Below are 27,910 nucleotides of genomic sequence, written 5' to 3' on the forward strand. Positions count from 1 at the left end.
ATCAATCTTCACATCATTCATTTCTTTCCCAATTGCCTTTTCTCATGAAAATACAGCCATCAAAATTATATGCTCCAAATCATGTGTTGTTCCATCTCAGAGGCAGATATCGCTGGACGGAGGGTGACGGCTGAAATATCAGTACATCAACAAAAATGGATGAATCATTCTCTATTATTCATCGGATCATAAATAAATGTTGAAAAACAACAAAGGAGAATATTTATTTTCATATGAAAATATGATACTCATCAAAAGTTGAATGATATTTTTTTGTTTGAAGTGCCCATATTAGTCTGTGATAGAAAAAAGAAAAGAAAGCAGTTGGAGAGGCATGGTATTGGGGCTGTCAGGAATATTATATTGTGTGTGGATAATTAGTGTGGGGTGCGTGTGCAAGGGTGCCACAAGTGGTGGAGCAGGATTTGTTGAGGAATCAGGGAAAGAAGGAGAATTGGATTATCCTGAAGGCACATGGCGAGAGAAGGCTCAAAACAACAAAATTGGAGATGAGAATTTGCTTGACACACATATTGAAGGAAAAGAAGGTGGAGTGGGAGAGACCAGGAAAGAAGAGAGAATGATGAAGAAATGCACAAAACAATGGAATGAAGAAAGTGGAGAGATTGGGAAAGTCCAAAAATGGGGTTTTTGTGAAGAGTGGAAAATGTGGGGAAAGGGGGGTGTGTGTGGTGGGAGTGGGGTTGAGGGAAGTGTTGTTGGGGTCAATTCATCACTGAAACTGAATTCATTGGGATTGAGGGAAATGGGTGGGGAGAGTGTGCTCAGGGCATCGGATGGAAGTTCTGTTGATGTGAGTGGATGTGTGATTGGAGTTGAGAGAGAGACACACCCCTTTGATTTGTGTGGGAGCTGTGGATTGTTCACCAACATTTCCTTCAGATCGTCTTCAACTTCGTCTTCAACCTCGACTGAACAGATATTTCCTCCACTTTTCTCTTCAAAAGCAGTGGAAGGAGAGATTTCAGAGAAATGCCATGTTTCTGTTTGCTCTTCCCATTTCTCATCATTTTGTGTGTCTTCAGCCCCATTCATCTCATCGCACTTTGTGTGTCTTTCCCAATTGGAATTCTTCAACATCTCCACAGATCCATTGAAAACAACACATCTGGGTGAAGGGCCGAGCCAAACCTCGTTTCTGATGAGTGGATGCGCATTTTCGTCAGTGTGGGATGTTTATGATGGGGGCATCGTCTCCTCACTGAACAGCCCATCATCTTCCTTGGCTGCCTCGAACATCTCGTTTGTCAGGTGCTATCGCACTCAGAATGTTGCAATCAATGGGAGTGAAGGGAATCTTTCGAAACCAGGGAGACAAAATCAGACAGATGATGGAGAAAATTCATTCACTTGGTGTGTGTGGAATGGCACAAAAACAACTGGGACAAGTATTTCTTATTCAGATGGAACTTCAAATGGTGGAGCGATTTACATGTATAACAAGGCATCGGGAAGTCTTTCAGTGAAATTTTGTTCGTTCAATGACTGCACTGCATATTGGGATGGTGGAGGAATTATGTGCTATTCAATCAATTCAGTCAAGATCGAGAACAGCTCATTCAATGCTTGTACCGCAAAAAATTATTATGGAGGAGGAATATTTGCTGAATCAATTTCATCATGTGTCAGGATCAGTGATTGTGAATTCCAGAACTGTAAAGCAAGCGGTCATGGAGGAGGACTTTATCTATATACTTTTGATGCTTCAGGATCTTCATGTATTGGAACGGAAAGTGGGAAAGGGGAGAGTGCTTGTGTGTTTGAGTGTTTCTTCACTTCGTGTTCTCTAACAGATACAAGTGGTGGAGGGATGTATTGTGTTAATGTTCAGGCTGCATTCAAAATGAGGAGCCTACAGTTTATTTCGTGCAACGCAACATCAACTGGCGGAGGATTGTACTTTTATACATCTCAAACAACATCCCCGGCCAACAACATTTATTGCTATTTTCTCTTCTTCCACGATTGCAGTTGCAGTAATTCCACTCCATATGGCTACGATGTGTATATTTTAGATTATTACAATCTCTTTTCGTCTGACAACCCGTTCTATGAATCATATACAACGAATACAAATGAGAAGAGAGTGTGCCGTTATTATAAATCTGGAAGTTGGTATTATCAGCACACAGAAAAGAAGAATTGGCTGAAGGATGGAAAGTTATTATTTGTTGGAGAGAACGGAAATGATTCGAATGAATTATGCGGAATGAATGAGACAAAGCCTTGTAAAACGATTGGGCATTCTGTGAATAAATGCAATGATGTTAGTTTCGGAATTTCAGTACTGAACGGGAGGCATGGAAGCGAAGTCACGATGATCAGTATTGGGGAAAAGAAGATAACAATAACAGGGAGAGGGAAGGAGGTGAGTGTGATTGGGACAAGTGCGCTTTCGACTTCTTCGTCAATGCTGTTTAGCATATCTTCTGGCCAACTGAAGGTGGGGCATGTGGGGATCGATCACAACGCGACAAGAAGCCCATCGCCGAGTGTGTTTGTGGTGTCTGTGGGGAGCGGGACTCTTTCACTGGAAGATGTGGTGATCGACTCTTCGACACCAGGAGGGAGTGTTATATCAGCATCTGTGTTTGAAGTGATGCTGAGGCAGTTGAAGACGATTGATGTGGAGATTGAAAATATGAAAATGAGTCAACCTTTGTTCTCTGAACCATTATCAACAGGATCGGCATCAGGAGAGTGTTTTGGAGAATGTAACAATTCGAAATGTGAATCGTACAGGAGGAGATGGAGTGGTTGTGGCAAAGAGTGTGAAGGGAGGAGAGACATTTGTGGTGTGGAATACAACAATGGAAGGATGTGAGTGTGCGAATGGGAATGGAGGGGGGATAAAAGTTGAGTTGGAAGATACAACAAGCAAAGTTAGAATTGGAACATCAACATCGCACAGTGGAGGAACAACAACATTTAATCAATGCAAGTGCAATGAATTTGGAGGAGGGATATTTCTTTCTTTGATGGATGCAAATGCATTGTTTGAGTTGTCAGATACTCTTGTATTTGAGAGAAATGAGGCAAAATATGGGAGGAATATGTTCATTTCTACGTCTGATCTGAACAAAACTGTGACAAATGAGTCATTCAAGTTTGATTATTCATCAATGAAGGATGATAAGACTCTGTTTGTGGGGAGTGATGATTTTCATTCAAACAAAGATTTGTTCATGTTTCTGATTCCATACAGCTCAACTGAGATATTTGTCTCATCTGAAGGATATGATGTGGCGCGTTGTGGAAGTGAGGAAGAACCATGTCAATCAATGTGGAAAGGGATGGGAAACATAAAAGAAGGAGATGAAATGAAAACAATTCATATTGAAGGATCAACCGTTATTCTAGATTCTTTCAATGTTTCCAATTATCAGATCAAAAAGGGTGTGAAGATGGGAGAAGAGAATGTGAAAGCAACATTGAATTTTGAAAAGGCAATTGGAGGCCAACTGGAATATTTTATGGAAAATGATATTTATCTTGAATTGACAAACATCCAACTTCAATTAACATCTGGATTTGACAACTCAGCCAAAACAATTATTTCGAATATAAATGGAGAATTGGTGATAACTGGATGCTCATTCCATTCAGAAGCAGGAGTGAACAATGGATTTGATTGTCCATTTGTAAATGCGATTGGAGGAAGTATGGAAGTGAATGATTTGTCGATTGAATCGTGCAATGTTGGAAACAATATTTTTGTCATTCATGATACTGGAATTACTTGCCATTTTGTGAATGTTCAAGTGGAATCGTTGAATGAAAGCAGAGGATGCGTATTATCAATCAAGAAATCTGAACAAGGATTGAAGATAAATGAAGTGGGTGAGGAAATGAGTCTCAACATTGATAATTCAACATTTTCAGGAGTGAAGAGAAGTGACAATGGACCAAGCATTTTGGAATCAAAGAGTGAGAAAAAGATTTGTTTGGTTGTGAATGAGAGCAACATCACAGAAGACAAAGCAGAAACAAGTGAAAAAGGAGGGGCAATATTCTTCACATTGGGTGCATCAGGATCAATGAAGATGATTGAGTCCGAAGTCAGTCAATGCAGCTGCACCAATGGAAAAGGAGGAGGGGTGTATTTGATGACAAAAGAACGAGGGGAATTAAATTTCATATTTATGGGGATGAAATTCAGTTCAAATACAGCAAGAGTGGGAAACGATATCTTCATTGAATGCTTCAATATCACATCGCAGATCAATGAAAGGCAATTCCAGTTTGATCTTCGAAAAGACAACTTCAATCGATTCAATGCAATATATGGAATTGATAGTTGTGAATATCCTAATGATACGAATCTGATTGGATTTATTACGATCCATCAGAGCGACACAATCATTGTGAGAAGTGTAAATGGATCGAATGACAGACAATGTGGAACAAACACACTTCCATGCTATTCAGTTGAACGGGGTCTGATGCATCTGACATCTGAATATGTGAGTCTATTGTATGTTGACACAGAGAGTGTGATTGGTGGAGAAATAAATCTGGAGGAAATGAGTTTGAGTTCGAAGAGCAGAGAAATGTGTGAAGTTGAAGTGAAATCAGAGATTGAAAGAATGAGAGAGACATTGGTAACAACAACAGGGACAGTCTCGTTGGTGAGAGTGAATTTTGTGTTTAATTCGAATTTCATCTCTTCACATGAATCACTGATATCACCAGAGAGAGGTATTCTTGAAATTATGAATTGTTCATTCAGTTTAATACAATCTAATGAAGAAGGAAATATAGAATTAGCAAACATTCCATTTCACATCATTAATACGGCAGAAGGAGAATTACAACTTGATGGATGCGCAATATCAAATCTCATTCTTCATGAATCAGCATTATCTCTATCATCATCACTTTCATCAGTGATTTATTTGTTTGAGATATTCAATTCAACAATTAAAACTTCTCTGATAGATATTAATGAATGTGGGCAATTGAATATGGAAAAGTTTCATTCAGAAAATATCACAGTTGAAGGAAATGAAGAATCATTAATATCTTGCCTGTCAATGAAAAAGACAATTCAGTTAGCAAATTGCACAATAGGTGGAGTCGGTTCAAAGACTACAAAAGGAAAATTGATGAAATTGGAGAATTGCACAGATGTGAAAATGGACAGTTGCATTTTTGATGGGAATTCAAAGGAAAGAAATGAGCAGAATCTGAAAGCAGAAGAAGAGATTTGCAGATGGGAAGGTTCTCTTGTGGATGTTGTGAAGAGTTCTGTTTTGATGAAAGACACAACAATATCGAATTCACCAGAAGGTGGTATTACGATGAGTGAAGGAAGTGTGATAATTGAGAAAGGAGAATTTTTGAATAACAATCCACCAATCGATGGATATCCATCAGCGCGAAGGAATGTGATCTGTTCAGATTCAGGAACATTGAATGCGATGAGTTTGAAAGGAGGAGATGGATTGAAGGATAACTCATCTCTTTGGATGTTGAACGATGGGTGCAGTTTTGAAGGGATTGTTTCAGAAAGGGATTCATCATTCTTTATTCCTGTACTGGAAAGTGTGGAAACAGAAGAAGAGACAGATAGAATGAAGCTAATATTCAAAGGAATGCTTCTTATTCCATGCAATCTGTCATTCTCAGTTGTGAAGAGGAAGGGAGAAGAGAAAGAGATTGAAAAACATGATTTTGATTCAAATAGATTCTTGTCAGAAAGAGAAGTTGAGGGAAGTGTGGGAAAAGATCTCATCAGCAGTTGTGAAAATGATGTTGAAGTGAGCGTGCATATTTTGTTTGGCAACACAGAATCTCCTTCATCGACACAGCCATTCATTCTGAAGAATGCAAGTGAAGCAAAGGCGAATGGAGATGAAAGAATTGTTGAAGGAGGAAGCAAAACAGTGCCTTATTGGATTATCATTGTTGTTGTATTTGCAGTTTTGTTTTTGATTGTTCTCATCGCCCTTGTTGTGTTCATTGCCAGATGGAGAAATTCAAAAGAAGAAGCGAAAAAATACAAGGAGATTGTGAATGACAACATCAGAAAAGATCCGAAGCTGATTGAGATGGTGACGATGGAGATGTCACCAGAGGCGCAGTGGAGGAGAGAAGAGATGAATAATGAAGAGAATGCAAAGAAGAGGGTGTATGAAAAGAAGATGGTGCATTCGGAGTCAGAAGAGTATTTGTTGGCTGAGAGTGGATCGACAGAATATATTCTTGGAAGGGATTCGGGCAAGATTCCTGAATGGGCACTGGAGAAAGAAGAAGAAGAAGAGATAAGGAAGAGAACACCATCACCTTCAATCTCATCCACAGACACAAACACAACATTTGTGAGGATGGACGATCTGTGTCCGACCACCTCATCGATATCGAATTTGGTGGATGCAATGGCCTGCTCCTCTCCTCATGAGAAACTGATTGTGGACTTGAGCGATTCATTGTTCATGCTGCTGCATGGGAGGAATAAGACAAAGGAGATGACGATAGGCACTCTTCAAGAGAGGGAGCAAACAGCTTCCCAGATCCTGTTCTGGGTGGCTAATCTCTCACTCCACTCGTTTGATGAAATGGAAGTTCCACTTTCCTCTCTTTCCAATCTGAGTCCGCACATTGTTCTCTTCTCAGAACACATGGTGATCTGCATCGTGATGCATTCGGACTGCTCGTCAGATGATGATTCAGATTCATCATCGATCTCATCATCAACAGTTGTGACATCTGCCAGCGATGATGATGATGATTATGATGATGATAGTGACTCTCTTCCCTCATCAGCGTTTGAGGATGAAGATGATTACAAAAAAGAGTGTTTAAGATGGATGGCACCAGAGCTGCAGATGAACAAGAAGATGGGGGCAACAAAGAGCTCAGTGGCATTCTCGATTGGGATGATGCTGTGGGAGTGTCTGACACTGGAGATTCCGTTTGGGGAGTATGAGGCAGCGATTGCAGGAGACAAGATCGTAAATGGGGAGAGACCGAGGATGGGGGAAGAGCAGTCGAGCCTTGAAGAGGTGGTGAAGGAGTGCCTGTCGGGTGAGGCAGGGCTGCGGCCGACACTGGGAGATTTGAAGCGGGAGTTTCTTGGGCACTTTCCGAAAGAAGCGCTGATAATGACAGTTTCAGATGCAGTTGCGATTCAGTCGTTGATGTATTGCGAAGCGAATGGACAGGATGATAAGGGTGAGGATAATAATGATAATGATGAAGTTGATGAGGATGATGAGGAAGGTTACGATGAGGGAAGCACCAGCAGCAGTTGCAGTTTGAAATAATTTGGAATGGGAATGAAGGCGAGCAGCAAGAGGAAATGGAGGAAATATGGATGAGTAATTTGAGATGGTGTTGCTTTGAATAAGTGTTTTGTTGGTGGAATGGAAATATCAGGGCAGCTGCATTACCAGTGGTTGCTTTGTGGAATTGAAGAAAGTCAGATTTTTATTTCAAATAGATATTTTTTTATTTTTGAGAATGTGTTTTGATTTGTGGGAAAACCTCAAATGAATATTTGTTTTTATTTTGTTTGTTTTATTTCACTAGATTTTGTCATTCACCAAAACAACTCTTTGCGTTTGTCTTTTTTTTCGTTTTTAAGCATTTGTGATTGTATTTCCCTTTTTGATTGTTAACAGACATGAATATTTATTTTCAGTTGTGTCTCATATATTTATTGTTTTGATTGATTTTCCAACACCTTTTTGAATGCTTTTATACATGGAGTTTTTGTTGAATCACCATTCTTATTTTTCGATTGTTAATCCGATATGTATTTGCAGTCATCTTCTTGTGTAACTCAAACCATTTTTGTTGCATTTTTAACAACAATTCAATTTTTTCATTTATTTTTGAGTAGATTCAGTGTTTTTCAACACGTAACACCAACACAGCTTGAATAATGAAGTGATAAAGAATAATTTTGAAACAGAAAATTTTTTATATAAAATCTGAAAAATTTCAAATACATCAAAATTTATTCAACTTCGAATAAGTTTTATTCAAGATCGAAAAACTATAATTCAACATCGAAAATTCTTTTTCATCAAATAATTTGAAAAATTATCAAAATTCAGACTCAATCAGTTTTTTGAATTGAGTGAAAACCATTGGTGGAAAAAACGGTGACTGGTGGAAAAATTGTTATTCATTTATTTTCATAATATCCATTCGATCCAGCAACGAACAATTTGGATTTTGTTTTGTGAGAGTTCAAGTGAAACATAGTCGTTTAAAATATATAGCTAAAATCATTTTCAACTTCGTCTTTTTTCTTTAAAATGAAATGAGATAATGATGAATTGTGCACACAGTTGCTAAAAACGAAAATTTGCATTCAAATTTGTGTGCAGTGAAAATGATCCTTCCTTTTTTCTTTAGTGAAATTAACTAATTTTGTTATTAACAGGAAAAAAAAAGAAAAGAAAGATTTCTATCTTTTTTGAAAAAGAAATTGATTTTTTTTGTAATCATAACTCTTATTTAAGTGTTGATTCAGAGAAGGTTTGATTTTGAAAATAATGAATTTTTCATTCGAATAAAAAATGCTCAAAAATAGTTCAGAAAAAATGCGTTTGGTATATGTTTTATATTTGGTGAACTCGAATTAAAACAAATAATTTTTAATTAACGAATATAATATTGTGAAAGAATCATTGATTAATTGCTCCAAACTTGAGATCATTAACTTTTCACAATTCATTTTTTATTAAAAAAAATTTAATCTGACCCAGCGGTTTTAATAATTATGGCTTTATTTCAAAAACACTTAAGTATTTAATGTTTCAATTACGGTTAATGTTTGGAGTTTAATATTTGGGTTAAGGGTTTTGCTCATGCAATTTTTTAAAAGGGTTAAAACATTAAAAGGCTTCAATAATAATCACCTCAATTAGGCCTTTTCGACAAAGAAATTTCAAGCGATGCACGTCGGTCGAAAGCATAAACTTGTGTCGATTTTTTTTTCTGTGAGATAAAAAATTTTTTCAATTCGCAGTGACCTTTCTTTCAACTTAAACTTTTCACTTACGTCTAGGCTTCATTCTGACTTTACTCTTTTGTTAAATACATCCTTGCGAAAATGAGAAATTGTGCTTTTATCTTCAAGAATTAATGGCATAGGTCTAAATTGTACCAGTAGTGAATTTGACATAGTTTAATGAAATTTCGAAATATTATTGATTATGATAATTATTAAACACTGCATAATTTTCAAAATTTTAAAAATCTTAGCTTCATTAATTAAACAAAAATATTTTATCAAACCCATTAAAACACTTTTACTTTTTCATTTTTTATTTTATGGATGTATTTGAGCTATGTTTTGATTATTCACTGCAGTTATTGTTTTGTTGTTATTTTGCATTTCAACTTTTTTTTAAAAAATAAACAAATCAGAATGATGTTGTTAATTTTCATTTATAATTCAAATTGCAAAATTTGAAATATATGCATTGAGTAATATTCGAAACATTACAACTGTTTTTGTAAAGTTTTTATCTGTGATCAGAAAAATATATTCACAAAAAATCAATTTCTCTGTCTTTCGAAATTGATGTTCCAATTCAACCTTTGCTTGTTGAAGATACCAACCATATGGGACGATATTTTCTGCTTTTTGAATTTTGTTCCATTCTGCACATTAAATTAATTTATCAATTTCAAAAAATTTCCAATGTTTTTTGACATGAGAATGAAAGATTTCTCATGATAAGGTTGTGGAAAAGGTGTGGAACAAATTGTAGTTTTTTTCATAAATGAAAGAATTGTGCCCCATATCTTTATCCCTCCTCCGTTTCCTTTCTTGCATCCACATTCCTCCATCGTTGTATTCCACACCACAAATGTCTCAACTCCCTTCACGCTTTTTGCCATCACCACACCATCTCCTTCTGTCCGGTTCACATTTCGAATTGTCAAATTCGCCAAAACACTCTCTCCTGATGACGATCCTGCTGATGATGGTTCAGTGAAAAGAGGCTGTGATATTTTCATATTTTCAATCTCCACATCAATCATCTTCAACTGCCTCAGCATCACTTCAAACACAGATGCTGATATTCCACTTCCTCCTGATGTTGAAGAGTCGATCACCACATCTTCCAGCGAAAGTGTCCCGCTCCCCACAGACACCACAAACACACTCGGCGATGGACTTCTCATCGAGTTGTGATCGATCCCCACATGCCCCACCTCCAGTTGGCCAGAAGATATGCTAAACAGAGTAGTTGAAGAAATCGAAAGAGAATTCGTTGCAATCACACTCACTGTCTTCCCTCTCCCAACAACTGAAATCTTCTTTTCCCCAATACTGATCATCGTGACTTCGCTTCCATGCCTCCCGTTCAGTACTGTGATTGTCGAGCTCAGCTGTACCGTGCCCGCACCCACTGCATGCCCCACTGTCTTGCACGGTGCTGCCTCACTCATCCCACACAGATTGTTTGCGTCATCCCCACCCACTCCAACATATCAATCTTTCATTCCCTCCTTCAGACAATCCTTCTTTTCTGTGTGTTGATATGACCAAGCACCTGCATCAGCATAATTGAACGCAAAGCAGATCCTCTTATCGTTTGTGTTTGTGGTGTAACATTCATGAAACGGATTTCCTGAATATAAATACAGATTGTATGTATCGACATATTCAACGTCATGTCCGCGAGGATTGGCTGCATCTCTACAGCTGCATTCGTGAAAAAATGAAAAAAAGCAATAAGTTCCGTTGACTGGCTTTTCTGTTTTTTCTGGTCTGAAAAACAATCCTCCTCCCTCTCTAAATGCTGAACATGAGATAAACTGAACGCTCCTCATTTTGAATTGCGTAGCAGGAACAGTTTCACAAAACATGCCTCCACCTCCATTGTTGGTCAATGAACATGAAGTGAAACAGCAGTCAAACACACATGCACTTTCACCTCCTTCATTTTCTGCTTCAATACATCCTGTTCCTGAAACCTGAAAATTATCCAGATAAAGTCCTCCTCCATAATAACTTGCTTTACAATTCTGGAATTCACATCCGCTGATCCGAACACATGTTGAAATTCCATACACATACAATCCTCCTCCATATTGATTTTGTGCTGAACAGATATTGAACACATTATTTTCGATAAGCACAGATTTGATTGTATGGCACATGATACAGCCTCCAGCATAATATGCATAGCAGTCGTTGAATGTGCAATGAAAAGCTAAAAGTTCGCCATTTTCCTTGTTGCACATGAAAATTGCCCCTCCACTTGATATCCCATCAGTGAATGAGCAGCTTTCTCCTGTTGTCTTCGATCCACTCCATTCACACCTAGTAAATGAGTTTTTATAACTAAGAGATCCTCTCCTCTTTTGAAAGCTTCAAATTATCAAATAGTCATTATTCTTCGAACATAATTTGATCACAACTTATGAAAAACACATTAAAAAAATAAATGAAAGATATATAAAGTATTTTATTTAATGTGAATATAAAATTGGTAGTTAGCAACAAAACTGTTACTAAACGTTCACAAAACACAAAATGAAAATTTACAAATATTTTTATGGGTTTGATGAAATATTTTTGTTTAATTAATGAAGCTAAGATTTTTAAAATTTTGAAAATTATACAGTGTTTAAAAATTATCATAATCAATAATATTTCGAAATTTCATTAAACTATGTCAAATTCACTACTGGTACAATTTAGACCTATGCCCATTTCAACAACAATTTTTTTTGTTTTCAGTCATGAAGAACCGATGGATTATCGATCGAAAGAATTGGTCATCAAAGGAATGAAAAATTACTTGCATTTTGAGTCAAATGGAACTCTATTGCTTCCTTTGCCTCTCAGTTGCAATGAAAAGGTTTGCTTAAAATAGAAAAAGAATACAAAATGAGAGTGAGTTTGGATAATAAACCAAGAAAAGTGTTTAATAAAGAAAATAATGATGCTTTTCCAATAACTGAGAAAGTTAATGGAAAAATTCGAAGAAGAGTTAGAGATGTTATTGAAATGAGAATGAAATTAATAAATGAAAATGCAAATTTTAATTTTAAATTTTTTTATTAATATTCATAGATAAATTTCAGGCACGTTTTTTGTTTCATTTTTCCTTTTTTCTTTTCTTTCTTTTTTTTTTTTTAAGTATTCTTCTTCTTTTTTTTTAATTTGAACTTTTGCCTTTTGTGAAGAAAAAGTTTGTTTTTGCTTATCCTGTGAGATTTGGGCTATTCCAAATTGTGACAAGACTGAATCCGTCCTGTTATTTGCAATAATTGTTCAATTATTGAAATAACTTGCAGGCTTTGGGCCAGATTCAGTTTCCCAGGAAAACAAACTTTTTATTCACTTTATTCAGGTGTGTTTTATTTTTTTTTCCCCAAAGGAACGAAGTATTGGTTGCATTATTAACCCCAACAACTTTTAATGACAAAAAAATATAGAAATTGAAAAACTTGGAAAAAAATATTTCGGTCGGAACAAAAGTTGGGTTGGAATAATTTTGTCACATTTGTTTTTAATTTTGAGATATGAAAAAGAAAGGATTCAATTTTGTTGTTTAAAATTATTTTGAAAATAATAATGTGAAATATTCACAAAATATTCAGAAATATCTCATGATGAATAATTGTCATATTTTCCGATTAGAAAATATAATATTCCTTGTCAGCTTATATTAAAGAAGTCGTATTTTACTATTTCAATTGATTCAAACATTTCCATTTTTCGTTGACTTTCTTTCCTCTTCATATTTTTCGTTTTTCTTCTTTTCCATTCCAATTCATGCATCTCGCAAGCTTTTCCAATTCTCTTGTTGCCTCTTTCGATAGATGCAGTTAATTAATCAATAGTTGCTTTTAAGTCTTTGTCATTGTCCAATATGTTGATCAAAAACTCCCAAGTGAACAGAAAGGTAAGTTGTGTCAGATTGTGGTATACCAAGTGTAATTCGATGATTTCAGTGATTTTACAGAGAAAATGTCGCTCGAAATATGATAATAAAAATTAAAAAAAATCAATCAAGTCTTCGAAGAAATTGCAATGCTCATACACACGTTCAATGACACTCAAATCCAATAAAGTAATACCCACATTTTTTGAGTTTCAAAGCTTTCCTCTTTCTTTTAGGAAAAATCATTGTACAAGGTTCACAACTTGAAGGCAATTCCTATAAGAACTTACTGAAAAGACAAAGATAGAATTTACAAAGATCAATCACAACTTTTCGTTCCTTTCTTCTTTCTCTTCTTCTTCTTCTTCTTCTCTTATCACCTTTTTCAATTTTTCGAAAAAAGAAAAATATTTTATCCCATTAATCATCAAATCATTCAGCTTCTGCAATATTGAATGAGTTTAGCAAATAAGCGCACATTTCCAATTGATGATTTCTCTTCTTTATTCATTTCATTGATTCTGAGGAACAGTTCATTTGCAAGCCAAATTCGAAATTCCTTCGTGCATCTTATCCATTGATCCTTTCAATTTTTCGATTTTATGTCTTTGATCATCCTTTCTGAAAGGTTCTTGCCAAAAAGAAATTTTTTGTTTTTTTCAAAAAAAGAAGTGTAATAGACAAGAGTTCAAAAGAAACAACAATTTAACTCCTAAAAAACCATCTTTTATTTTCATTTCCTGGATAACGGTATTATTATTGCAACCTGAAAACGACACCACTTTTATATTCAAATGGAATTATAAATAAATTATAAAGAAAAAACTGTTGAAAAATAGAACACGAGAATAGGTCTGTAAGAATGAGCGATCACATCACACCATTTATGATTGGGACATTTATCTTAACATTTCAAAGAAAAATGTGTTTTATTTATCAATTTATGTTATTATGGATCATAGGATCAAAAAATTATTTACGATTCAAATGTTTTATTTTTTTCAAATAAATTATTCAATTTAATGGAAGTGCTTTAATATTCATTGATAAATAAATTATTTCTATTTTGACAACATTTATTTATTTATAAATTTATTTATTTATGAATTTATTTATTAATTTATTAATTTATTAATTAATTTATTTTTTTATTTTTATTTTTATTTTTTTATTTTATTTTATTTTTATTTTATTTTTTTTTTTTGGTGACCGACAGCAACAAAAAATCGCTTGTCGTGTCGCATTGGTCTAATCGAAAAACAAGAAAATTTGTTCAGAATTTCAATTGAAGTCAAAACCAAGGAAATTTCATTGACTCAAATGTTGATAATTACTAGTATTAATTTATTGGAAATGTTCTTCTTTCGTTTTTAACTACTATTTTCCATGATAAAGATTGATATCAAACGATTCTTTTATTAATATTGGCTAAATTTTTTTGAAAAGTTCCTTTTGTTTAATTATCAAATAAAATAAAAAATTCATATTTTGATCAAATTCATGTTCTCTCTCACCAAATTTCGTTGTCATGAAAGCAAAATATTGACAATGTTTTTATTTCAATTATTGTTTTGTTACGTGAGCAGGAACATGAATTTGATCAAAATATGAATTTTTAATTTTATTTGACAACTCAACAAAAGGAACTTTTCAAAAAAATTTAGCCATATAAAAATTGAAAATGATAAATTTTATCAGATTCAAATGCTATTGATGAAATCGTAAACATTACGTTTAATATTTAGGAGATTGATTTTTGACTTTCAGTGCGTAAAACAATATTCCAAACTTTCCTGAATTTTTTATTTTTTTGCATAATACACCAAAAATTATTCAACATCGAAAAAGTTTAAAACAACATCGAAAAACTTTAATTCAACATCGAAAATATTTAATTCGAAATCGTCAATATTTAATTCAACATCGAAAATTCTTTATCATCAAAAAATTCGAAAAAAATTATAAAATTCATACTCTTGTCAGTTTCTTTTCTTTCAGTTATTGATCTGAGAAATTTGTCAATTTCAATTTGAAAAATCTTTTATGATGTGTTTGTGGCGTTTGATTGTGCGCAATTGCGTGAATAGGATCAAACAAAATTATAATTAAACTCTTCACATGTTTTCAGGAGATTATAAGGAATTTGAGCAAAAAATAAAAGTGATAGGATTGTTCATGATCTTGTTTTTTGTGCAAAAATTCTTAAATCAATCTCAACTATTTGTTATGAAACGTCTGAATTTCATTTATTGCATTGGAAATTGAAAAAATAAAATTCTTTCAATCTTCAAAATGAGAAAAGAATCGATTGATATCAGTCTATATCGTAGAAAACAGTTGTAAAAAACGAAAGAAAAACATTACCAATAAATAAACATTTGTTACTATTAACATTTGTTTCAATAAAATTTCCTAGGTTTTGACTTGAATTGAAATTCTGAACAAATAATCTTCTTTTTCGATTTTGAATTAAAGTTTTTCGATTTTGAATAATTTTTGGTGTAACTTTATGTCTACTAAGCACTTGCGAAAAGTTAATAAAAATTCGATTTTTTCTTATTCTCGCTATTGAACTTTATCAAACACCACAAACACATCTTAAAAACTTTTTACTGATTGAAATTGATATATATCTTAAATCATTTACTGAAAAAAAGAAACTTACATGAGTTTGCTTTTTGAAAGTTTTTTCATTTTTTTTTTTTACTTTTTTTTTTTTTTTTTTTTTTTTTTTTTTTTTTTTTTTTTTTTTTTTGTGGAAAATTGGTGACGGACGTGACGAACTTTTTTTCTTCACGTCACCCAGGCTTTGATATTAAATAAAAGTTTTTCGTTGTTGTTTTATACTTTTTCGATTTTGAATTAAAAATTTTCGATGTAGAAAAATTTTTGGTGTATGCTCCCTCTTTCCCAAATTTTTTGATGAACGAATAAAAAAAGTGATTATTTGCAATCTTGATTTCAAGCGAGGTAATTATAACCGAGCTTTATTGTACAAATTTTTAAAGGAAAAAAGAAAATATTATTTTTAAAAAATCCAAACATATTTAGCTATGAAGACATTACCAATTCCAAATTCTTCATAACACCGAGCAACCAAAATTAGGATTCACTTTTCAAAATGTATTTTTCTCGATCCTCGAAATCCTTTTATAATATTATTTTTTGTAGAAGACCATTTTTTGATGCTATTTCCATTTAACTTGAACCTGATGTTTAACTTTTTTTGGAGGTGATGGTTTCTTCTTTTTTGTAAACTGAGTTATTTCTACGCTGACGTTTGGTGCAAGGAACATAAGTTGAATCCTTAAACACTCAGGAAGCTTCTTAATGATGAAGCCCTGCTTTTTCCGATTCACAAACATGCAAAAAGTGTGCTTCTTCATATCAATTTCGCATCCAACCTGATTTCCTACAGACCTCCATTGATCGGTGCGAGGCAACCCTGAAACTGAACCTCCATCGCCGCTTTGCTGCGTAATACTCAAACCACCTTCTGGACAGGCTTGCAACACCTTTTGCGGCTCTTTCTTCGTTTTAGCAGCTGCTACAGGTCCACGCACCAACAAATTGCAGAATGAGGAAAAATAATCCTTTGTATCAGTCACGTAAAGGTCAAATCGCCATATTCCCTTTTTAAGAGGCTTTCCAATGTCGATAGGAGACGAACTGGATGATATGATACTTATGATGTGGCTTTTTTTGTTGTAATTTCCAGAAGGCGGAGTAGAAGATATTCCTGATTCGATCTCACCACAAAAATTGACTTTGATATCATCAACAACTATCATTGACATTCACCAAATTTATATGAAATAAAGTATGGATAATAATAATAATAATAATAATAATAATAATAATAATAATAATAATAATAATAATAATGTGGAATAAAGTTTAAAGCAAATTTTACAACAGAATCAGAACAAAAAATAGTTATCAAGTTTTTAATTTAAATTATATTATCAATGATAATTATTCATTGCATAACAAAACATTCTACAGTGCACGGTAACATACTTCCCTTTAGCTTTTTCTTTGATTCTTTTTTCCCTTCTTTGTCTCCTGAACTACTTTCATCGCTACTATCAGAATCTTCACTTTCAGATGAAGTGCTCTCTTCTTCGCTTTCATCAACACTGCTTTCATCATCACTTGAATCTTCTTCGCTGTTGTCACTTTCTGAACTGCTTTCCTTCCTTTCCTTTTTTATTTTTTTAACAATTTTCTCTCTCTTTATTTCTTTCTTGGTACATTTTTCACTTTTTTTTTCTCTTTCTTTAACTATTTCTTTGTCTTTAGAAAAATCTTCGATTATTGTTGATGATCCGATTTCTACAGGAGATGTTTGGTCTTGGGATATTTCCCTTTTTGACATTCTTTCTGCTTTCACAGGTGAAAAAGGAGGAAGATTTGATTTTGTAAACACAAAAGTATGGTAAAAGTCATCAACCAAATGCGTTGCATCTAATGACTTCATCGAAAAATTGTCACAAATTTTTGAGCTTAAAACATCGAGAGATTGAGAAAGTGTTAATTGCTTCAAAATCAATGCTGTATGTTTCATGATTTGAAACAAAGTCTCCAGTAACATTTTTTGAGACTGAGGGACAGTTATTCCAAGTATGCTAAGAATGCATTGCTTTGAATATATTTTTTCAGCTTTCTCTTTGATAGACATTTTTTGTTATTTGCAAGAGATAAAATATTAATGGGTAAAATTTTTTATTCTTCAAACCAAAAGAAGAATAATGATATTTTTAATATTATTCAAATTCGTCATCAAATAAATCATAATTTTTCATAAGTTTTGATCTGTTCCATTTTAAAGGTTTGAAAATGGTATGCTTTTTATTTTTTATGTTATTTGCATTTAATTAATTTTTTGTGAAATATTTAAATATTTATGCTATTTTTCATGAAACACTTAAAACTCATAAAACTTAACAATCATTGAAACAGTCAAGAAAGAGGGCAAAACTTGAAAATTATTATAACTGGAGGGTTCGTGTCACTTTAATTGATGGAAGGCAATTTGTCGGTAAGCTAATGGCAACAGATAAGTATATGAATCTTGTTTTGGCTGACACAGAAGAATTTCGACCATTTAAATCAAAAAAAGGTGTGATCATTCATTCAAAATGAAAGAATTATTGTTCATTTTGTAGGAGTTGAGGAGAAAGAGATCAAAAGACCACTTGGCTTTATTCTTCTTCGTGGAGAGTATGCAGTTAGCGTTACTCCAGAAGTTCCTCCTGTGCATTCTGTGTGTCATTTAAAAAGAATTTAAATTTATCTATTTTTATTTGTGAATAATTTCTTTCGTCATTTGCTTAGAAAGAGAAAACTGGTGTTCGGGCTACGACTGGGGCAACAGGTGTCTCAATTGGCCGTGGAGCCTCTATTCCTATTGCAGCAGGCGCACCAATTCCAATCACTTCAACACCTGCAATTTCTGGTGTTTCCCCTCAGCAAGCAATGCCAATGGGTATGCCCTCGATGCCCATGGGCAGAGGAATGATGATTCCAGGCCAAATGCAGCCAATGATGATGGGACGAGGTGTTATGCCTTCTGGAATCCCAGTTGGAATGCCTATTCAGGGGATGCCTCCTCAGATGCCTGGAGGAGTTCCTCAAATGATGATGGGTAGAGTTGGAATGCCTCCACCTGGATCAATGTAAAGTTAGATTTTTTATAAACATTTTTTCAAATTTTTGTTTGGTGATTTTCACTTCATGGATAGTGTTTTAAAAGCGTATATATAATTTAATGCTGGTGCTTGCAGTAATTTGTGGGTTTAAGGATGAAAAGAAAAAAGAAGATCACAACCATCAAAATATTTGGAAACAAGAAATGATTTGATGTTTCTACAATGAATTAATAGAATAGTTTTCCATTTTCTTGAACATAAAATCCTTAAAATGTTCTTACAATTTATATGCTTTCTGTTTTTGTTGATAAATTCAACATTTTCAGATCGAAAAAGTTCAAGTTTTGGAGCTGTTGGCGATATTTCTCCTATTTTCCTTGCATCAAATTCTCAAAAAGATTGCAATGTTGAGTGCTCAAACCGTACCTTGAGGTGCATTTCGAATGCAAACCTTTTGTGTAGCAAAGAATGTAATTTCTCAAAAGATCCTGTTGAATGCCAGAAACGATGCGAAATGGAAGGTTAATGGATTATGTTTATATGTTCTATATAAACTTTATTTTTTTCCCATTCGTAGAACTCGAAGTATGTGGAGCAAATCTTCTGGAATGCAAAGATATTTGCAATTTTGGAAGTCAGATTAGCTGTATGGATATTCTTCTTGTATGCCAACAGAATGTCACAACCCTTTGCTCAGAAAAATGCATCAGTGTGTAATTTCATTTCAACTCTATTTATTTATTTATTTAAATTTTTTTATATTTGTTTTCAAATTGATTTTTAAATCTAATGAATAATTTTAAAAAATGGAAAATATATTTTTGAGACGGATCTTGTGATCAATCCACGTGTATTCAGCAAACACTTCACAATTGTAGCGCTGGGTACAGTCAGTGTCTTTTTGATGACTATCTAAAGCGAGGATTTTCTTCGCAATGCTCATATGAATGCAAACAACGGTTGGATAATTGCGAAGGAAAAGCTATCTCGTTTTGTCACGACGAGTGCGTTGATCAGCTTTCATCTCAACTGAGCGACAACGTGACGGACTTAGAGAGAGCGGATTACAACAACCAGCTGCTGCAGTGCGAGCGTCGCTGTGTTGTGGTGTCGATGAAGGAGTGCGTGAATCCGTATTCCGAGTGCATGGAGTCCTGCCCATTTGAGTGCCACGATGCTTCCCACGAAGACAAAGAAAAGGCGATTTTGAAGGCGATTGGCACATCCTTGTTTAGCCCACAGGCTGCTAATGGATCTTTCTCACTAGCTGTGAATGAGCATGTAGATGTCGACTGCGAAATGACTTGCAAAGACGGTTTGATCTGAATTTGAATATTTGTTTCATTTAATGTTTTTTTAAAATGTAATTTGAAATAATTTTGCTGCTTTTTCACAATAAAAATTTAACGATATATGCTTATCTTCCTTTTTAATTTCTCACATAAAATTGAACAATCCATTCTCAGTGAGTGAAAGTTGCCTGAGTGAGTGTGATGACAGCTGTGCTGCTGCATGCTCCAATTCCACCAACTCAGACTCAAATAAGCCGAACAATGCGACAGCAGACGGGCTGAGTGCAGAATGTGAAGAGTGTCTGAGCAGATGCGACGGGGCGTGCACAGCAGGGCAGAGGGAGTGTCTGAAGGAATGCGACGCCGCTGCCTCGCACCGCAACATGGTCGATGCGTGCGACAGCCAGTGCGGCGAGAACACGAAGATCTGCCTGAACTTCGCAGCGAACGACTGCTATGCGAGGTGCCAGGAGGAGAAAGAGAAGGAGGAAGAAAGTGAAGAAGGAGAAGAAGGAGAAGGAGAGGGTGAGGAAGGAAAAGGAGGAGGAGAAGAAGAAGGCGAATACCAATTGAACCTGATGGGGATGAAGACGCAGCAAAGCCAGGGTGTGAGCAGTGCATTGCGAGGGACAAGGCAGCATAAGGCGAAAAGAGGGAGGAAAAGGGCATATTTGCAGCCAGATGCCACAAATGTGTGCTTGGGGAGATGCATGGCGGAACAGACAGACATGTGCGGCAAGCTGTTTATCGGATGCCACAGCCAGTGCGAAGAAGCGATTATTCCTGCGAATGTCGAAGGAAACAGCACGAAAAATGGGTCAGTTGCAGCGAGGATGAGAGGTGTCTTTTATGGAACATACGCCTCACGGCCAGCGAGAACACAGCAGACAGCAAATGGAATGAGCAAATTTGAAGGGAAAGGAGCTGAACAAGAAGAAGAAAGGGAAAGAGAAAAAGAGAGGGAAAGGGAAAGAGAGAGAAGCAAGCTGAGCCAGCAGAATCAGCAGAGCCGGATGCAGATACGCGGCGAGCTGCTGCGGAGGGGTGTTGTTCAGCAGACGCAAAGCGAAGAAGAATGCCAAGCCGCATGCAACGACACGATCACCAGCTGCAGCGCCCAGCTGCGGAATTACTGTGCGGGCGAGTGCGAAGAAAGGAGCAGGAAGAAGAAGGAGATGAAAGTGAGTGAGAAGATAAGAAGGGTGAAAGGAGGTTCTGAATCAGAAGCAGCTGAGGGAGGTGTGAATGACGAGACAGACTGTTTCATAACGTGCATTGAGCACAATCTGCCGCAATGTACAGAAGAAGCAGGAGAATGCAGCATGTTGTGTGTTGATATGTTCAGTGAAGAGGAAAGTTTGAGAAGTGGAAAGGGAAAAAGAGAAGGAGAGGGAGAAGGAGAAAGAGAAGAAGAGAAAAGGAAGAAGAACAAAGGAAGAACGGAGGAAGAAACAGAGAAGAGAAGAGAAAGAGTGCAGAATATCAGAAAGAGAAGCGAAGAGAACAGAAGAAAGAGCGGAAAAGAGGAAAACAGCAACTCAAACCAGAAAGAAAGCGAACATACAAACGAAAGAAAGAGGCAAGCAAATGAGAGGCAAAATGCACGCTATCCGAACCGATTTGGAAGGCAGCCTGTTTCAAGCGACTTTTCTGTTGATTCAGACGAAGACAAGGCAGATTTGTGGAAAAACGAGCAGATGGAACAGAAAACAGAGGGAAATGAATACTCCAAGCGGTACATGACAAAAGGTGTGCAGGCAAAGAGAGCAGAGAAGGGCGAGGAGGATTATTTGGGCAAGAGATATCCTTCTTCCAGACAGGATGATCGTTATGAGCAGCGCTTTGAGAATAGGAAACGTGCTGAGGCAGCACCATCAAACAGCCATTTGAATGATGCTTCATCAACTTCATCACTTTCGTCGTTACCTTCCTCTGCTGCTGTTTCTTCTTCGACTCACTCGCCAAAGCACAGAAGCCAACCTCTGTCTTCTCTTCTGAATGGAAGAAAGTTGTATGGCAGCGAAGAAGAGGAAGAGGAAGAGGAAGGAGAAGAAGTGATTGAATGCGACATGACCTGCAAAGAGAAAGACGAGCAGTGCCGAGAAGAGGCCGAAAGAGAATGTCTGAATGAACTGAAAGATCGACAGAGCAAGCACACACAAGTGAGATATCCTTCAGCCTCTGCATTTGACGGGGATGAGGCGAAGGGCGAAGCAGAAGAAGCGAGTTTTGCGCAGCTGTCGATTGAAATGAAGGACTCTGCAAAGGAATGCCTGGAAGCGAAGCTTGCGCTGTGCGATGCGAAAAACGACAGTTGTGTTATGAAATGCCAAGTGAAGTACAAAACGAAGACGAAGACGAAGTCGAAGATCAGAATGACAATGCCAGTTGAGGTGGAAGAAGATGAAGGGAAATACATGGATGAGAAGGAAGAAGAGGGAAAAGAGGAGAAGGAAGAAGAAGAAGAAGAAGACGTGGGAAAAGCAAAGAAAGAGGAGGAAAAAGAAAAGAAAGAGGAGGAAAGAAAGAAAGAAGAAGAAGAAGAGGAGGAGGAGGAGGGTGAAGAAGAGGATGAAGAGGAAGAGGAAGAAGAAAAAGAAAAGGATAAGAAAAAGAAGATGAAGAAAGAAAAGAAGAAGGAAAAGAAAAGAGAGAAGGAAAGAAAAAGAAAAAGAAAAGAGGACGAGGAAGAGGAAGACGCTAAAAATGAAGAAGAAGAAGAGGAAGAAGAAGAGGAAGACGGCGAAGAAGAAGAAGTTGAAGAAGAGGAACAAAAAGAAAAACCTTCCAAATCAAAGAAGCCCAAAACACCAAAACGCAAATATCGCCCTCTTTCTTCAGAATCCAACATTTCCTCTTCTTCCAGTCGCTCAACGCCGCTTCAGTCGAATCTGCCTCAGAACTCTGCGCCCAAACAGCTCGCGCTTTCCTCTCTGCAGGCGCTGCGGAAGCACAACGTTGCGCTTTCCAGGCAGCTTGCACAGATCAACGCGTCGTATGAGGAGTGTGCTGTGGAATGCCAGCAGACGGAGCTGCAGTGTGTGGATGTGTGCCACGACGAGAGAAGAGGGCAGAGAGAGGAGCAAGACAGACAAGGAAGGCAAGGAAGACAGGGCAAGTTGAGTGTGCTTGTTCAACAGTGGCGAGACAGAAAGAATGGAGAAATGGAGCGTCATCTGCATTTGGCAGGGGATATTGACAACGTCATAGGCAGAGGCAGGGGAAGAGACAGAGGTAGAGAAGCGAATGAATTAGCACTCAGCTCAAAGGGCAGGGCACGCGGCGAGGCGATTGGGCTTTCTGTGCGGAAGGCGGTGCTGCGGCAGTTTGGAGGCGGGGAGATTGCTGGCTGTGTGAATGGATGTGAAGAAGAGGCGCAGAGATGCAGCGACAGATGCCGAGTTACTCGGCAGGTGCTAACTGAGGATGCAATGAGGCAGGCGAACGAGACGAAAGGCGATCTGCTGGGAAACATCCGAAGGCAGCTCAAGTCTGTTTCGCGCAAAACTCCTTCGTTTTATGGCTCTGAAGGCAGCAAGAACACGATGAGTCATTCAGAACAGCTACAAAGTGTGCAGAACACGCTCTCGTTCGACCTGTCAGACGTGTTTGGAGACGAATCTGTCACAGAAAAGCTGTCGAACAGAAGACAAACAGAACGCAGAGGCAGCAAGCTATTTCAGCCAGGTGTTGCGAAGAGGAGCAGAAGAACAGCTGGAACTGGCGCGTTTGGGGTAGAAAGTGAGGTGGGAGAGAGGAATGCGACGGACGAGGCGATGAAGCTGTGTGAAGAGGAGACAGTGGAATGTTTTTCGTCGAGTGTGGATATGGGGAATGCGTGTCTGTCTTCAGGAAGGACGAAGACGTATTGCGAAACGCTGGTTAAGAGAGGGCTGCTGGATTGCACGTCGTCGTATGAGAAGTGTATGAGCGATGCTGAGGCAGCAGAAGAGGAGAAGGAGGTGCAAAGAAGCACGAAAAGATTTGGCAGCTCGAATGAAGCAGCAGATCAACCCGCAGAAATGATCGACGATGAGCAAAATTTTGTATCTTTTGATGGTTCGTCTGATTCTCGGTGTGATGCAGCAAAGCGTGAGTGCTATTCTGAGTGCAGGCGTTTCCGGCAGCGATGCATTCAGAGACAGATGAAAAGCGGAAGAAAAGCAGAAGATTCGTACAGAGACTGCAAAGAGGCAACAGTTTATTGCAACATGGGATGCGATGAGGAGTGGAGGGAATGCGAAAATGAGATGGATGAGAATGAAGAAGAAGATGATGCAAAAGAGGAAAATGAAAATGAAAAAGCAAAAGACGAAGAGAAAAGAAATGTTATGCAAAAAACAAATGAAGCCAAGAAAGGAGAAACAAGCAGACAGAACAAAAGAGATGTCATGAGCGATTCAACAAAAAGGAAAGCAGACGAAAAGCAAGTCAATGAAAAGGAGAAAAAAGAAGCTGAAAGAAACGGAACGGCAGATTCGTTCACCAAAGACGATATAAAAAGAATGATGAAGAACGAGCAGCCATTAAGATATCAGCAGCGTGTGGAAGCGGCAGAGAATGGAATAAAAGCGAGAAATGTGGCAATGATAAGCAGATCTGAGAAAGGCGATAGGCAGAGCCAGCGCTATCAGCAAAAGCACTATCCAGATAGTCAAAGTACACACGAGAAGAAGATGAATGAAGAAGCTGAAAAGAAAAGAAGGGAAGAAGAAGAAGAGAAGGAAAAGAAGAAAGAGGAAGAGAAAAAAGGAGAAGAAAGAAGAAAGAAGGAAAAAGAAGAAGAGGATATTGAGAGGAAAGAAGAAAATGAAGGAATAAAGCAACGAAAAATGGGTAAATTTGCAGAAGAGGAAGTGAAGAAAGAGCAAATAAACAGAAACAGCAGAAAGATGAACCAAAAGGAGATTAATGACGAAGAACGTGAAAAGCAAAGAGATGCAGAATCGAAACAATTAATAGACGAATATTTGAAACAACTTGTTCACAAAAAAGTTGAAGATAGAAAGTATGAACAGCGATCAAGCAAGATTGGAGCAGAAATGAGTGAGTCACAATCCAATCAGCAAAATATAAATCCGAAAGAGAGACAAAATTTTAAATTTTGTCCGACCACAAAAGAATGCGAAAAAGGTTATAAGCGCTGTGTAGAAATGTGTCAAAAAGAATTCAGTGAGAATGACGGTTGCCTAAATGAGTGCAACAGCCTTGCAGAAGAATGCTTCGCAACAGCTTGCTCATAATGCTCCTGTAATTTTTTTTTATTTTTTCATACAATCATGCACTTCGTTATCAACACAAGAATGGGCAATAGTCGATTGGATCTACTCCAAAAATTTTTCACATTTTTTGACTTTCTTTTCAACAATAAAAACAAATTAATAAAAAAAGTTTAGCTTTATATCTATAAAACTGTAAAATTGGTGCTTGAAGCAATGAAAAAAGAAAAGCGAAAATCTCTTTGTGGACGTCCTTCTTGTCTTATTCATCAAAATATCAAGTTTTTCGAATTAATGAATGAAATTTCGGTAAATGCAGAATATATGCGTACCTAAAGAAAACACTTCATAATCGACACGACGAAAGGTGTTGCTATACTCGATCATACTATCGTATTTTTTTCTTTGCGCAAATAGCTTGTTGTATTTTTATGAATAATTTTTTTTTTGCAAATTTTGAATAAAAAAATGGTTGAAAATATTTTTTTATTATTTTTTATTTTCTTAAAAGTGTATGAAATTGTTAAAATGAATTAGTCATCAGACCATTCTGATGCGTCTGCTCCATCATCTGCACCGAAATCAGTATCTTCATCAGGAAGATCATCCATATCAGGGATTTCTTCCTCTTCGTTGGCCTTTTCTGGATCATTTTCGTCTTCCTCAGCAACCATTTCTTCGTTTTCAATGTTTAAATGAATTGCAGATTCTACGAGTTGATTAAAAGTCAGTAAACCCATCGAACGAACAATGAAAGATGCTATATATTGTTGGAGAAATCTTGTTCGGATTCCAAATCTGGGAAGATATTTCCGAAAGTGTGCCCAAAAACCTTCCACTGTGTTAGTATAGACTGATTTATTTTCCGGATTGACAAAATGTCTCTTATGGCAAACAGTTTTGTGAATAAAACCTTTTTCATCCAAATAATTACAGGCCTTCCATTTAAAGTTGAATATCGTTGTGTGAGGGGAAATGTGCTCTTTGATAGCAGCTTCAAACATTTCTCTGTTCCTTTTTGGAACTCCGACAAAAAAAGATCTTTCAAAACTTTTTTCAGATCTTTCAACTCTTCCAAAAGTCCAAACTTGTTTTTTCCTTTTTCCTTTTTTGTATTTCCTTCTTCTCCACAGCATTTCTTCAATTTCCACCTCCTTCCCCATTCCTCCAATTTTTATTGGGTTCTTGAATAGCACATCTGCACAAACTTCCCTGCAAATATTATAATAGTGTGAAACGGTGTTTCTATCCAGATATAACAAAAAACAAGTTTTCTTAATGCTTAATTCCAGCCAAAACAGCAGAAACACATACATAATCTTATTAACTGTCGTTTTTGCCTTTGATAATGTTGTCCCTTTTAATACAGATGTTGTTTTCAGGCACTTTTTGCACTTTAGAAAATATGCTTTGTCTCTTTTGCACAATAGTTTTTTCAATTTGCAGTGTTTGCATTCCCCGGTATCAGGAAGAAGTCTATGCTCGAAAATCCACTTCCAAGTGCGTTCCAAATTAGCAAACATGGAATTCGTGTTTGAGATCACGTCTTTTGTTTTTGGTATCTTTGACATTTATTTATTAAAGATTTTTGATCTCACACATTTTTTGAGAAAAAATTGCCAAAATTGAAAATTCCTAATTTATCAACAACTCGTTTCCGCAAGGTCAGGTTTGCACATATGTTATGAACAATTAGTTATAAATCATTCACAAAAGTTCCAAGCTAATTTGAGAGGTTCGCGTATATTCTGCTCATGCCAAAATTTCTTTTATTAAATAAGAAAAAAAACGACTGTGCCTTCAGATTCTTTGGATAAAGAACTGGCAGATCACAACTTAAAGAAACATTCAGAAACTTAATTTTTTTTTTGCTGATTTTTTGTGATATAATAATAAAATATAATATTAAAAAACTAAGCCTGGGTGACGTGAAGACAAAAAAAAATTGTCAAGTCCGTCACCAATTTTCCACTCAAAAAAAAAAAAAAAAAAAAAAAAAAAAAAACATGTTTCATTCATGAAAGAACTATTGAAATTAGAAGTTTATAAATAAATGTCTTTTAATTATGTCTTTTTGTTATTTTTTGTGATTGATCGAAAGATCCCATAACAATATGATTCACAAAACAAATCTAATCATTCTTTGATATATTTCAATTAAAGAACACAGATTCTCAATGGAATGGTATGAGCATTGCTACGTTCATGAATATAGTGAGATTTAATTGCTTCAATACTTTTCTTTCAACTTTTCATTTATTCAATAAGATAATCGAAAGTTGCGTTGTTTTCAAATAAAAATAGTTTCGTTAAAGCTCAGAAATTTAACGCCATCAAATAATGCAGCAGTGTGTGGCTGTTGACATTTTTGAATTCTTGTTCATTTCATTTTATTTTTTATTTAAATTAAAGTTATGTTTTTTGAACTGGAAGATTGCGATGAGGAAGATGATAAACAGAAAATCAATAAATGAACAAAGAAGAATCTAGTTCTTTTTTCACAAAAAGATATTCTCTTCGACTGAACGAAATGCTTGAAAATAAAATTGTCTTTGGAACATCCCATCACATTATAGTAGCACAAGGGATATTGCAAAGCGATGGTAAATTTCTTGGGCACAAACCTTCTCGATATTTCTTTACAGAAAAGATTTGAAAAGAAGATTACTGAAAAAGAAAAAAAAGAATAAGCGGATGAAAAGTTAGTTGTTGTGTGCCAATGCTATCATTTGTAAATCAGCTCTTGACTGTAAATTTTTATTAGATTTGCAAACATTTTCTCTTGAAAGTTGTCTTGAACAAGAAGGAAAATAAAGATGTGCGAAAAGAAGATGAAATATCATTGTTTGCTTTGAGTTGCATTGCAG

General features: G+C 36.1%; 6 protein-coding genes across 6 annotated transcripts; 3 read left to right on the forward strand and 3 right to left on the reverse strand.

The window, feature by feature from the left end:
• The first annotated feature begins 294 nt into the window (after nucleotides 1-294).
• On the forward strand, nucleotides 295-7,922 carry MONOS_3140 (uncharacterized protein). The gene is made up of 2 exons (XM_067873119.1): nucleotides 295-2,647; nucleotides 2,706-7,922. The coding sequence occupies exons 1-2, from the start codon at nucleotides 335-337 to the stop codon at nucleotides 7,284-7,286; spliced, it is 6,894 nt and encodes a 2,297-aa protein (XP_067721871.1). The 5' UTR covers nucleotides 295-334; the 3' UTR covers nucleotides 7,287-7,922.
• A 1,729-nt stretch (nucleotides 7,923-9,651) lies between these two features.
• MONOS_3141 (uncharacterized protein) lies at nucleotides 9,652-10,434 on the reverse strand (the record flags this gene model as incomplete). The annotated part of the gene is made up of 1 exon (XM_067873120.1): nucleotides 9,652-10,434. One exon carries the CDS (start codon nucleotides 10,432-10,434, stop codon nucleotides 9,652-9,654), a length of 783 nt encoding a protein of 260 aa, XP_067721872.1.
• Nucleotides 10,435-15,840: 5,406 nt separating this feature from the next.
• On the reverse strand, nucleotides 15,841-17,361 carry MONOS_3142 (uncharacterized protein; the record flags this gene model as incomplete). Its single annotated transcript, XM_067873121.1, has 2 exons — nucleotides 15,841-16,665; nucleotides 16,902-17,361. The coding sequence occupies 2 exons, from the start codon at nucleotides 17,359-17,361 to the stop codon at nucleotides 16,070-16,072; spliced, it is 1,056 nt and encodes a 351-aa protein (XP_067721873.1). The 3' UTR covers nucleotides 15,841-16,069.
• Nucleotides 17,362-17,930: 569 nt separating this feature from the next.
• On the forward strand, nucleotides 17,931-18,652 carry MONOS_3143 (LSM domain containing protein; the record flags this gene model as incomplete). The annotated part of the gene is made up of 3 exons (XM_067873122.1): nucleotides 17,931-18,003; nucleotides 18,050-18,147; nucleotides 18,219-18,652. The coding sequence occupies 3 exons, from the start codon at nucleotides 17,931-17,933 to the stop codon at nucleotides 18,561-18,563; spliced, it is 516 nt and encodes a 171-aa protein (XP_067721874.1). The 3' UTR covers nucleotides 18,564-18,652.
• Nucleotides 18,653-18,754: 102 nt separating this feature from the next.
• On the forward strand, nucleotides 18,755-25,160 carry MONOS_3144 (uncharacterized protein). The gene is made up of 4 exons (XM_067873123.1): nucleotides 18,755-19,053; nucleotides 19,110-19,241; nucleotides 19,359-19,847; nucleotides 19,999-25,160. The coding sequence occupies exons 1-4, from the start codon at nucleotides 18,804-18,806 to the stop codon at nucleotides 25,065-25,067; spliced, it is 5,940 nt and encodes a 1,979-aa protein (XP_067721875.1). The 5' UTR covers nucleotides 18,755-18,803; the 3' UTR covers nucleotides 25,068-25,160.
• Nucleotides 25,161-25,576: 416 nt separating this feature from the next.
• On the reverse strand, nucleotides 25,577-25,783 carry MONOS_3145 (uncharacterized protein; the record flags this gene model as incomplete). The annotated part of the gene is made up of 1 exon (XM_067873124.1): nucleotides 25,577-25,783. One exon carries the CDS (start codon nucleotides 25,781-25,783, stop codon nucleotides 25,577-25,579), a length of 207 nt encoding a protein of 68 aa, XP_067721876.1.
• Nucleotides 25,784-27,910: the final 2,127 nt, after the last annotated feature.

The sequence above is a fragment of the Monocercomonoides exilis genome, assembly GCF_001643675.1.
Source record: "Monocercomonoides exilis strain PA203 chromosome Unknown scaffold44-821271, whole genome shotgun sequence".
NCBI classification, from domain to species: Eukaryota; Preaxostyla; order Oxymonadida; family Polymastigidae; genus Monocercomonoides; species Monocercomonoides exilis.

Bases quoted from the DNA above. Each gene is read 5' to 3' on its own strand.
- MONOS_3140 (XM_067873119.1), top strand. From the start codon at position 335: ATGGTATTGGGGCTGTCAGGAATATTATATTGTGTGTGGATAATTAGT. The intron at 2,648-2,705 runs GTGGAGATTGAA...CATTATCAACAG, and splicing joins GGCAGTTGAAGACGATTGAT to GATCGGCATCAGGAGAGTGT.
- MONOS_3144 (XM_067873123.1), top strand. From the start codon at position 18,804: ATGTTCTTACAATTTATATGCTTTCTGTTTTTGTTGATAAATTCAACA. The intron at 19,054-19,109 runs GTTAATGGATTA...TCCCATTCGTAG, and splicing joins GAAACGATGCGAAATGGAAG to AACTCGAAGTATGTGGAGCA. The intron at 19,848-19,998 runs GTTTGATCTGAA...ATCCATTCTCAG, and splicing joins CGAAATGACTTGCAAAGACG to TGAGTGAAAGTTGCCTGAGT.